Source organism: Aptenodytes forsteri, unplaced genomic scaffold (genome assembly GCF_000699145.1).
Source record: "Aptenodytes forsteri isolate BGI_AS27 unplaced genomic scaffold, ASM69914v1 Scaffold151, whole genome shotgun sequence".
Taxonomy (NCBI): domain Eukaryota; kingdom Metazoa; phylum Chordata; class Aves; order Sphenisciformes; family Spheniscidae; genus Aptenodytes; species Aptenodytes forsteri.
In genome coordinates, this window is record NW_008795939.1 from 4,167,950 (window position 1) to 4,180,377 (window position 12,428).

General features: G+C 37.7%; 1 protein-coding gene and 1 long non-coding RNA gene across 3 annotated transcripts in view; one reads left to right on the forward strand and one right to left on the reverse strand.

The window, feature by feature from the left end:
* The first annotated feature begins 7,929 nt into the window (after nt 1–7,929).
* Nucleotides 7,930–9,441, forward strand: LOC109279649. Its single transcript, XR_002086275.1, has 2 exons — nt 7,930–8,622; nt 8,823–9,441. It is a non-coding gene; the product is annotated as an uncharacterized LOC109279649 (long non-coding RNA).
* ABHD17B (abhydrolase domain containing 17B) overlaps nt 9,212–12,428 on the reverse strand; it is a 13,497-nt gene continuing 10,280 nt past the window's right edge. The window contains exons 2-3 of one of the 2 annotated variants that reach the window (XM_009285270.1): nt 10,786–10,965; nt 9,212–9,902 (exon numbers count right to left, since the gene is read on the reverse strand). In XM_009285270.1, the coding sequence (XP_009283545.1) occupies nt 9,683–9,902; nt 10,786–10,965 (400 nt within the window). In that variant the 3' untranslated portion in view covers nt 9,212–9,682. The remainder of the gene's footprint in view (nt 9,903–10,785; nt 10,966–12,428) is intronic. The other variant, XM_009285271.2, reaches the window with a different exon arrangement.

Here is a 12,428-nt window from a genome sequence, read left to right on the forward strand (position 1 = left end):
CTTAACCTTTTTTCTTTTCCCCAGTGGGACTTTGTATTTTCCACATCCTCTCTTTCCTGTTATTTTCTATTCCCATAACAAGATGGAAGAGAAATGCTTGGGAGTAGAGACATGCCTTTGTAGTGTTCCGTTTCCTCTAGCCTTCCGGCTACCCTTTCCCCTGGCAACAAATCTCCCCTTATGAAAGCAGGAATAGCTGCCCATTCGCTGCAACAAGTCCCTTCCTGTCTGAGGTCCTCTAGCCACTGAAACGCAGAACACGGCATGCAGCCAGTGGAGCCTCATCCACTTCTGGCAGCAGGCTGGAAGACTTCTGGGAGGATGTACTGGCTTGTGAAGCACCGGGACTAGCGTAGGGACAGCTAGACAGAGTGCAAGAGTGAAAAAAGAGAGCAGGTAAGAATCTGCAGGAAGAAACAGGTGTGTGTGCATCTGAGAGCTGTAGCTAAAGAGCAGGACAACCTAAACCCAAGGGAGGACATCCTATATTCGCAGGTGGCAATTACATGCCAGAGCCCATTACTTTAATTCGAGTATTGTTACAGCAGCAATCAATACAATAAACAGTCTGAAAACATGCGACTGAGTGATCAAAAGCCTTTGAAGTCTGAGATTATTTATTTAGTTGTTTCCCTGCTGCTGCAATTTTCAAAAAGTCATCACCCTAGGTGTTTCAACATACACAATGGCATAAAAAGTTGTAAGTTACCGTGAAGTGTAAGCCAAAAATTATTAATGTAGATTCTAAGGCACTTGATATATTTTCTTTTCTTACACAAATTCCTAGAGTTAAAAGAAAGGGCCACTACAGGAATTATCAATGTATATGCACACCTTCAGTCAAAAATATCACATCAAAGTATTATAGTACATATCAGATAACTTTACTAACAAGTTAGATATGAATATTTAAATTAGTCCTCAAAATACATGCTGATACATGGTTTTACTGCTTTAACTGTGTTAAAAAAAAAAAATCTAAATACTTTGGAGACAATGTTTTCCTTTTTTTATATACTTCCTGCTAACAATGTTTTTTCTGAATGATTCCATTGCAGAAACAGTATCAGCATCCACATTCCATAAATGTCATCGTTTCTACTCTAATGATCCCAAAAGTCAATAAAAATGTCTATAGAAGTATTGATCCATGACGTATAACAAGTGCTAAATTCTGTATTTATACACTTCGGGACTTCTCTATCAGATCATTTGAAAGCATGTGCACATTTTCAGTAATGCAGTTTCTTTGTGCACTCTAGTTACTGCTTCTCAAACAGGACATACCAGAGGACAACTAAAATGATTAAGGAGAGGGAGCACTTGCTTTACAAAGAAAAACAGAGTGAAATCTGCCAGGTGTAAGATGGGTAAGATGGTGGCAGAACTATTCACCAAATCCTGCAAACACGAAATGGAGGACACTCATTTAGGAGTGAAATTTTTAGGAGATGGATTTAGAACAGAGAAAAGAAAGTACTTCTTTTAGAGTGAGTAATGAAATTCTTGGGATTTGTAGCCATGGATCTACAGTATCAAGTTCAAAAAGGGGACAAACAAATTCACATTCAAAAGATAAACAGATATTAAAGGGCATAGGTTTGGATGTACCCTTTAACTTTTCTAGTTCTGTAATTTAGAATGCCAGTGGAGTACGAGAAGATCTAATGACAGAGAGTACCCAGGTCTGCAAGCTCTTCCAAAATAGCATCCCCGATTATAACTGTTGCAGACAGAATACTGGGACAGATGGACAACTTATCTGACACACTAGGGCACTTTTTAAGAGAATTTACTGCAAGGAAATAATTTACTGTGCATTAGTTACTAATCTGTTTGCATGTTCTGACCCATGTGTAAGTGTGATACAATTAAAGGAAAGAAGCATAAGTAATCCTGCATTTATTGCAGGTAAGGTCACACGGTTATTGCAGAAAAACTGACATATAAGAAATTCATACGTTTGCTTAAGTAAAAACTTTATTGTGCACCCATATCCTGTTGCTCTACATTCAGTCTACATAGTGCAGAAAGCTGCAATAATACAAAATTTATATGTGGAAACAGATGTCTGTGTGTTTCATGGAAGCCTAACAGAGTGGATCAGCTCCCATCTTCAAAAACAAAGTGCTTCTTGAATTAGACCTATGTAACAGGAAGAAAAACCCTATGAACCGTAAAAAGGAAGCACAGAAAAGCACTGCAGCCAGTTAAATCATTCACTATGAGTAAGAACCAAATCCTTGGCTATCATGAATGATCACGCGATTGACTCCAATGAAACTATACAATTATACAACAGCTATGTGTCTAACAGAGTCTTCTGTGCACTGACAGTGATACATGGAAATGTGTACATTTAAAAAATATTAATGAAATACTTAAACAAACACACACCTATACCTTCGTGATTCCTGGTTACTTATAAAATCCCATTGTTTACCGAAGTCATACAGTACTAATAACAATTCAGAACAAGTGATGAAGTTTGAATAGAACAACAACAAAATTACTATGAAACACATACATTCCATGGGTGGCCAAGTCCTCACATACCACACACAGAAAGAGACAACTCTGCCCAGAAGAGCTGTTGAACACTGACGAAGCAATAATCAGAAATGAGTCATAATACTTTGTTCACACATAAACATTCTTGTTCATATGATTGTTTTTTAGAGTGGTTATTCCCCAAACATCCATGTAAACAAACCTGTTCATGCAAATGTCTGTAGAAAGCAAGCACAAATGTCACAGATCAGAGAGTCATGGACAAATACAATGTGATTTTGTTATTCATGAACAATGCCTTACATAAAATGCAGCTCCTTGCATTCTAGCATGACAATAACGCATTGTAACAGCATGGTCTGAAATGATCATGGCTTAGATTTAACATTTACCTTATCTGCATTGTTCTGGAGGGCGCTTCCAGGACTGCATATTCAGATTTGCCAGTCCTCATGGTTTTATCACACGTTATGATATCTCATGTCTCCGAAGAGCTCTAGCTACTGAAAAGTGAATCTCAATTTTTCCTTAAAACAGAACCCTCTAGCCTTTATGACTACAGAGAAACACATAAAATACAGCCACGTATCATCCTAACTTTCAGAATGACTCCAATTCTTTTTGTTTAGGAATCATAAGTGACCGAATGACAGGTTATCTATTACACATTTGCTATGATGGACGAACTGAGAGTGCGCTGGGTTCTACAACTACAGCAGAACAAGAACTCATACGCTTTTTCAAGACTGCATTTTTCGTCTATCCCCCTGTTCTGGCTCCAAGCACATGGTCTGTGTTACACCACTTGAGTGGCCACAAAACCTCTGACAGGTAGTAGCTTTTGTTCAAGCTTGTTGCTAACTATAAATAATACTACAACACAAAGAATTCTGTAAGTAAACCATGCAATACTTTGCCCTTCTCTGTACAGCATGCTACAAAAGAGTTGGCCAAATACTAAACAAAGAAGTAAACTGTATATTTAGCACCATCACATGACATTTTGGGTAGCAGAAAGCTGAAAACCACAATGCCTCTTCTCAGCACTTAGGTTTTATTACTCAAATCTTTAGTGAATGTGCTTTTAATGAATTAAAACATTGCCATTGACATAACAAAATAGGACCACCCTGGGAGGCCATTTCAAACCAGTGACCAGCACAGTTCTGCTCCTGTTCTGAATAGTGTGCAGCATCTACCAAATGGAGCTAGCAAACCTATTTTAATCAAGATTTGGGGCAAAATCACAATGCATCACATATGCCTCCAAATCAATAACGCTCTGACAAAGCTGCTGGTGATTTTGAGTCCACACTCTCCTTGCTCTCCTTAGGATGGCTTACAACCCGTTTACATTTAAAGTGTACTCAGACTGTATGATCTTTAAAGACAGATGACTTGCCCAACCAAGGACCTTTGCAATGCGTAAGATGCTTGGTAAAGACTTGCACTGCCATTATATGTCTTCAAGGTACTAGACGAGTTACTGATCAAATGACTTAAAATGCTGTTCTAGCTTAAGACTCAGTCCAATCTTTGGTATAATTCTGTTTTAGAACAACATAGTAAATCCACTATTTACCTGACTCCAGAAGAAAACTCCGGGCAAAAACATTTGTGGCTTTATGGTTTTGGAAGAAAAAAAAAAGTCCCAATATGAGAGCCTGATTCCATTCATATGGACATACCCTATGCTCTAGGAGGAGACAGGGCACAACTACCTACTTGACATGCATATAGCTTCTAGCATAATAGGAAGGTAAATTGACTGTCTCATCTTCAATAATCTCTCTTCCATGTCTTCTCTTCAGTGCTGAAGGTTAGAAAACTATTTGCCCTCTGTAAGCAAAAAAAATTTGAAAATGAAATGTTAAAATTACAACCATTTGTATGATGCTTCATTTACCAACCACAAAGCCTCTTCTAGGCAACAAAACCCTTTTGAGGTTTATCTAATTATTTTGAAATAGATTATTAGACTAAGATACCTTACTAATACCTCTAGGGAAAAGCTTCTGCTGAGATACTTTTTTTTTGGTTTGGTTTTTTTTTTTCCCCCCCAAAGGCTGGCCCCTTCCTTGCTGGCAGACTAATCAGTTTTTAAGAACATTTCTTTTACACGATCCTCTTTCTTAAAGCATTTTCCTTGCCATTTTACTAGAAATATGGTAGAATTTCACTTCCTTTCACAGAAAGGAGCAAGAAATCTTACCTGAGAAATCAAAAAAACTTAAAAAAAAAAAAAAAGAAAAAAAAAAGGCGGGGGGGGGGGAGGAAGAAGGTATAGTGTACAATTTATTACTATCATCATACAATGGACTTTCTTCACAGGGAAACATTGTTTCTTTCTATGACTGTTTTACAATTAATATTCTCTCAATGCAAACTGGTTAAGAAGTTCCATATGTTAAGAGTTCTAAGTCTATTTCATGCTGAAATTTCAATCTGGTGCTACTTAAGTTCGACGGGTTTTCACACAAACTTTTAACGATCGGAAAGAGGCTAATGTTATCTGAACTGTTTAAGTGAAGGGGAGCAAGCCGGATGCACAGTTAGTAGCTCATGAAAAACTTCCCCCCCCCCCCGAGAATATAAACTTTTCATTTTTGTTTTACAAACACTATTCAAGTGAAGTAGAAAAAGCTTTATTAACTGATTTTCTTAAAACAACCCTATCTCCATTCAGTTTCCTCTGCTGCTTGCCAAGCACATAGGATAATAGTAGTTGTGAATGCAACATTCCCACCTTTGAGAATGCCTAAGACATCTTTCAAGCACTTTTTCTCTTTTCAGGATAGCATACCTATACTTTACATCTAGCTTTTCAATCCTCCTTTTGTAGTAGGGTAGCAATGTGATCTCTAATGACACTGTCTGTGGTATAAATTTTGGTATTAGAATCAGTCTCAGCAACAGCACATCAAGCAGTGATGGTCTCAGGATTAAGAGATAAACGGCTTTTTCCATAGCAGTCTTTGTTGCTTTCTGTTGCTGAAAAATAAGCCATCAAAAGTAGGAAGCACTAAACGAAGATATATCTTGTAACTCAACAGTCTCCACTTCTGAGCTGGTGTACAGTGATGGCACACAAATGTGTAGTGCCAATCACCTAAAGGATTTGCATGCCATTCACAAAACCACAGAATGGCTGAGGTTGAAAGGGACCCCTTGAGATCATCTAGTCCAATTTGTGTGCTCAGAGCAGCGTCGGCTACAGCAGGTTCCCCAGGGCTGTGCTCAGCTGGGTTCTGAATATCTGTAAAGATGGGACCTCCACAGTCAGTTCCAGTGTTTGACTACCCTCACAGAAAAAAGTTGTTTCCTGGTATTCAGGTCGGATTTCCCGTTTTCCAGTGTGTGCTTATTGCCTCTTGTCCTTTCAGTGGGCAGTACTGGGGAAAGTCTAGCTCTCTCCACTCATTCCCTCCATCAGATATTCACACACACGGTTAAGATCCTCCCGAACCTTTTCTTCTCCAGGGTGAACAGCCCCAGCTCTCTCAGCCTCTCTTCCTGTGACAGATGCTCCAGTCCTTCAGTTGTAGCTGTGGCCCTGCACTGGACTTGCTCCAGTACATCCTTGTCTTCCTTACACTGGAGAGCCCAGAACTGGACCCAGCACTCCAGATGTGCCTCCGCTCACAGTGCTGAGTGGAGGGGAAGGACCACCTCCCTTGACCTGCTAGCAAAGTCTCTGCCTAATGCAGCCCAGGATTGCTGTTGGTCGTCTTCGCTGTAAGGGTGCATTGCTGGCTTATGGTCAGCTTGTTGTCCACCAGGGTCCTCAGCTCCCTTTCTGCAAAACTGCTTTCAAGTGATCAGCCCCCTACTTACATAGGATGCTTTTTCCTCTGGTTCTCAAACACCGTTTTCCTTATTTTTGTCTTTAAGATATTAACAATGCCTACTGCATAGCGAGAAAAATTTGTATCTATAGGACCTGGAATATTCCATAGTGAGAGGTACCAAGTAGCTAGCCCTGCTGCACAATGTCATCCAATTTAAAGAGCCCAAAAGTAAACTTGCATTTTTTTTTCACTAACAAAAAGCTTGAAAAGGAAAGCAAGTTTGAAATCAGTCAGTAAGAGTAGCTATCTGAACATACACTAGAATTCTTTGCTGCCGCAAGCAGACAGTAAAGAGAGGGGAGGTTTTTTATCTTTTTTAATGTGTAGCTGGGAATGTGAGACAGCAAAACATGTCCCAAAAGACCCCACCTCTAGAAGGTAATCTTATATTTTACATAAATGAAGTCATTTTTAAAGTTGATTTGCCAAGGTTTCCAGAACTGAAAAAGACAGTTCACTGTCAAATGTTTGTCTCTCAAAAGAAAAAAAAGGAATGAGACCACGTGGTTCACAAAATGCTCTTCTCTTTTTCCCTAAAATACAGACATTGTCTTGTTAATGAATGCTGAATCAACTCTTATTTATCATGAGACAATTGCATTTATAGCATAAAACAACAGCCCATTGTCAATTTCACCAAAACGATCGTTTAAGGACAAGACAACCACCATGTCAAATAGCTCAGAATTGCTTTATGTTAGTAACAAGTTTGTTGCCGTAATACGATTCTCAATACAATCTAGGCTGTGCCTAAAACCAATTTTAAGTCCTTCAGTAAACAACTCGTCTGAAAAATCTAGGTGTAAAATACAAGTTAGAACAAACCGGCAATAATTAACCATGCATACATAAATGGTCCCAAAGAGACCAGAACCTTTACTCGCCAGTGTAATCCAGCACAGCTGCATCTACTGAAGACAGAACAGTGTTAGTCAGGCCTTTTGTTCTGCTTCAACAAAACACAGAAACAAAAGCAGCAGAACTGCTATGCCGCCTTTTCTGTCTTTTCAATTACAGGGTGCCGCAATATTCCCTAGCACCACCAGATAGTTCTTGTGATGACACTTGATCTTTTGCCTGCAATTTGCAGTACTATCACCCAATCTGCATCACTTATCATTGGAGTTCTACATTGTTTGTGAATTTCTGAAGAGGACTCTCAAAACGTACTTCATTCATCACAAAAAAAAGCACTTAAACACTTAATGGTAACAATTTCCATCTAAATCAGAGACAGTGGCTGGAAGGTACTAAGAAAATGAAATCAAACTGTGTATACAGTATGATGTAATAAAGCTGAGTTACATATCTACTTAAGCACACTTCCAATTGCAAAAACTTGGATTAGGATGAAAATCTTTAAGTCTAATATTATTGTGCCTGAATACTAATCTGAAGTTCAGAACACATTGAAGCATACTTGATCAAAAAGACAAACAAGAACCCAGTTGCTTGAGAACAAATTCAAATTTCTTTCTATTCAATTAACAAACCAAAGAGCACAAGACAAGAAGTCACTGATGATTTCAAAGAAAGATAAATTTGAACTCATTACAGAAGAACGTTTATAAGTAGCTCTGCAGCAGAAAACCTGTATGCTGAACAGCAGAAAGAAGTAAGATGAGGCATGGGGGTAGGAGGGTGATCAGAACAGTAGCTGCTGATAAAGAAATGTGCTGACAATTCATAACAATGGGTTACTGCTTCAGTTCTCAGATTTCCTAGAGTAAATGGGCAGTTGCTTATTATTTTGACATCACAAGCAGCTGTTGCTATTTCTTTTTAAAAAAAAGGAAGAACAGCAAGTGTGTGGAATATTGTTTACTGTTAATCAAGACATCTTAACCAAAGTTTTCACAATACTTGAAGCTACATTTAATTATACAATAGTCTCAATCACAGAAAACAAGCAGAACAATAAAACTACATAAGGCCTTGAGATTAGAAGCACAGTGTGTATTGTTGGAATATTACTTTGTTTACAAATAGGCTACATATAATTAAGTTTATTTTTCATAGTTTTATTCAAGCAAAATGCATTCAAGGAAAAGGCAACTTACAAAGTTTATTTTACTATGAGTTAATAGAAAAATGTCAACATTCTCTTCTTGCCCCTCCCCCCACCCCATCCAGGCACGATTAGTAAAATTTCCATACAATACTCAAAAAACAATAAGCTTTTACACTAAATATTCAAAAGTAAGCCTGATCAGATAACTGCAAACTTGCAAATTGTTTATTACAAAGTTGGATAAACTTCCAGGTTTATTTTACTATGAGTTAATAGAAAAATGTCAACATTCTCTTCTTGCCCCTCCCCCCACCCCATCCAGGCACGATTAGTAAAATTTCCATACAATACTCAAAAAACAATAAGCTTTTACACTAAATATTCAAAAGTAAGCCTGATCAGATAACTGCAAACTTGCAAATTGTTTATTACAAAGTTGGATAAACTTCCAGGTTCCTTCTAATGAAATACTGCATCTCTATGCAATCAATGTTTAAAACTACATTGTCCACAAAGCCTTCTAGGTTCTAAAAGTCTTACTGGTTTCAATGAAGTACTTAGTGGCCTCGGTAGCAATCATGTGAATGATATTTACATTACAAGAATGGTAACTTGCAGCATTATTTTGGCAAGATTAGGACTGCTGAGAAGATGAATGGGTAAATTTGTTTAACCTGAAAGGTAAGGGACAACACAAGAACAAAACAACTAAAGTGAAACTAAGCACAAAAGATATGAAAAATATGGGAAAAGATATCTATTTTGACCCTCTCCCCCTATAACAGGGCATGGGTCATTTCCAGTGACTGTCTATTCTTATTACATACATTAGTATTTGCTCAAATTTCATGGCTATTACATTTTTACAGAACAGCTGCTTAGAAGTCTGGTTTTTAATTTACACCTGTGCAACAGAGTAAGTCACAGTACATTTTGAGATGTTTAAAAAATATTTATAAACTTGTTTTTCATATGCTAAAGCATTTGGCAACACTTTTACAGCATTTGATTTTATATAATTAAAATTTCATACAGTACTCCTTGTGATTTTTTTTTTTTTTTAACATCTAAGAAGAAAAAAACCTCACACAAAGTAATATGAACTGCCAAGCTTGACTGCATGATCATGTAATTCCAGTTTATAATACTGGCATTAAAACCTTCATTAATTACGTTGACAAATCATTACCTGTACATTTAATGAAGGCAACCAAGGTGATTTGAAAACACAACCTTCAGGTTTTATGTTATGTATTATCAAGACGTGCAGTTCTGCAGTGAAATGAAAAAGCATGTAAATATACAAAGAAAATTACAAGTTCACCAGTTCCTGTGACACAAACTGTTTTAATCTTTCAAGGTACTGTCCATAGAGTTCCACATCATTATGGCCCGCTCCTTCTACCCACAGTGGTTCTACAGGTCTCTGGCAACGCTCAAATAACGCTAGACCATGTGAAAAGTCAATTACTTCATCTTCAGTCCCATGGATTATTAACACAGGAGATGTTATTTTAGAAATTTTGTCAATGCTGTAAGAAAAAGATTGTATCTGTGAACACAGTGAGCTTTATTAAATCTTTTTGAAGGACCAGACTGTTAATTTCACTTTTTAATTACACATTGTAGTTTTAACCATTTAATTCTGAAGTTGTTTAAATCATTAGAAAATTACATCTGGAAGCCATTACAGTAGCACATGTAAAGCCACACAGAAAGGAAAAACACTACTGGAAACTATTAGGATCGAACAACAGAATGATCCATCTGGTTTCATTATCATGTTCACTTCAAAAAAAAAATCTAAGTCACTGGACTAATGAAAATATTAATTCAGAGTTTTTCAGTAAAAAAGTGCTTGTCAGAAGTGAAAGAATTTTAGCACTTAAAGTATGACCATCTATTAGGGAAAAACATCTTTGAAGTTAGATGCTCAAAATACAAGTAATTCTTTGAGACGAGTGTACCAGTTTGTAATGGCCAACTAGTGGCATAGTTCTGAAATACATGACAGGAATTTTCTTCAGTTAAGGTCTACTTAGTTTTCTAGTCTTTGCTACTTACAGAAACATATGGAAAAGACTTTGTTCACAGTTACCCCCATTAACAACTCACTGGACTAGAACTGCTTGTTAGAATTAGTGGTATTAGGGGTTTCATATAGGAAAACTAATCACTTCTTTAACAGATACCCACTGAAATGATTAGAGATGTGAAAACCTGGAAGATTTATAAAGTTCTGTAAACTCCTTCAAATCAAATGTTCCTTGTTGTTATTCGCTCTGATTTTTCTCCAACTGTTTTTTTAAACCTTTGAAAGAAATTTCAGAGAATTTGCCGTATTACTTGTTTCCCTAGTCTAAAACTCCTGTAACAGAGAAAAATGCATGCAGAATAAAAAATCCTACAACTTACTTTGGGAATGCGTCAAAGCAATAGGTCTTCTTCGTATCAGGAAAAGCTACTCGCATTCCTGAGGTCAGTGGAGAATGAAGAATTACAGCAGCACTTTCATACCTAGCAGCAAGATCCACAGATGGTACTGTTCCTATACTCTGGCCATATATAATCACATTTTCAGGGCGGATTCCATACCTAGAAAATTTAAAATGTTAACAGAAGTGGCATATAAAGTGAAACAGACAAAACCGCAACTACACAGCAAGGCAAAAAAAAACATTCCTGAAGACAAATATTTCCTGAAGAGGATAAACGATGAAACAGGAGCTGGTAGAAGAACAAGCAAGTATATTCCATAACATTCCTGACTTAAAGGGACAATTATTTACTCTGTATTTGCAGTAATTGGGGTTTTTTTGCCTTATGCCTGAATGATACTGAAATATGGGTTTATTTTTTTAAATACAGATTTGTGAATGCAGTTGTGACTTCTATACTAGTTGAAAGCCTTTACTGGTAACTCTAGTGGACCTACAACAGAAAACTGGTTAGAGCCTTACACTAGCTCTATGGTTATCATCAAGGGGAGCATAGTCAAATCTGCAAAAATTTAGTTGGCTTTACTCTTCTGATACCTGATAAAAACTGCAAGCCGGTAACATTGCTCAGCAATTTAGTGGGACCTAAAGCATGCCCATATAGACAGTGGTCAGAATATCATGCATCCTATGTAATAGCTGAGATGCTTCTTTCTTATCACAGTTGGTTTCACATGCAAGCTAGCAAGAGGAATACCCAACCTAAGCCACAATTAAGACAGCCTGATAAGCACTACAAAATTAAAGTCAAAGCCTCCTTCCTAGTAAGATGAAAACACTCATTTTTTCTGTAATTAACTAAGGCAAACAAAAGAAGAGTCATGAAACATCTATTTAACACTTCTACAAGTCAGGTCTAATAGATTTTTCTGCATTGGTGTGGGTACAAAGAGCAGCTGGTTCCCAAGTAACACTGGAAAAACCTCTAAGCAGAATGTTATGCTCGCAAGAACAGTGCCCACAGCAGAAGTGAGCTGCTGATACATTGACCTATGCTAATAAAGTACAGGTTCAGACTGCAAAAGTGTACCTACCTGGGTACCTTTGTTTAATTTATTTGGGAAAGAAAGTACCTTAAACAGCAAGAGATACTGCATTGCATTACAAAAAAAAACCCAAACAAAACCACAAACCAAACATTGTTCTCATGTATTATCAGAAGCTTATTCAGCTTTCTGAGTTAGAGCAGACTAGCCTAACACCACTGTGCAACAGCATGAGGTAAGTTTAATGTTTGCCAACTGACTATAATCCTAAAAGGACTGATAATCAACGGTTTTCAGCTGAAGTGAAGGAAAGTGAGGGAAAGGCTGTGGATGTGGTCTACCTGGACTTCAGTAAGGCCTTTGACACTGTCTCCCACAGCATTCTCCTAGAGAAGCTGGCGGCTCACGGCCTAGACAGGTGTACTCTGCACTGAGTAAAACACTGGCTGGACGGCCGGGCCCAGAGAGTTGTGGTGAATGGAGTTACATCCAGTTGGCGGCCGGTCACGAGCGGTGTTCCCCAGGGCTCAGTTTTGGGGCCGGTCTTGTTCAATATCTTTATCGATGATCTGGA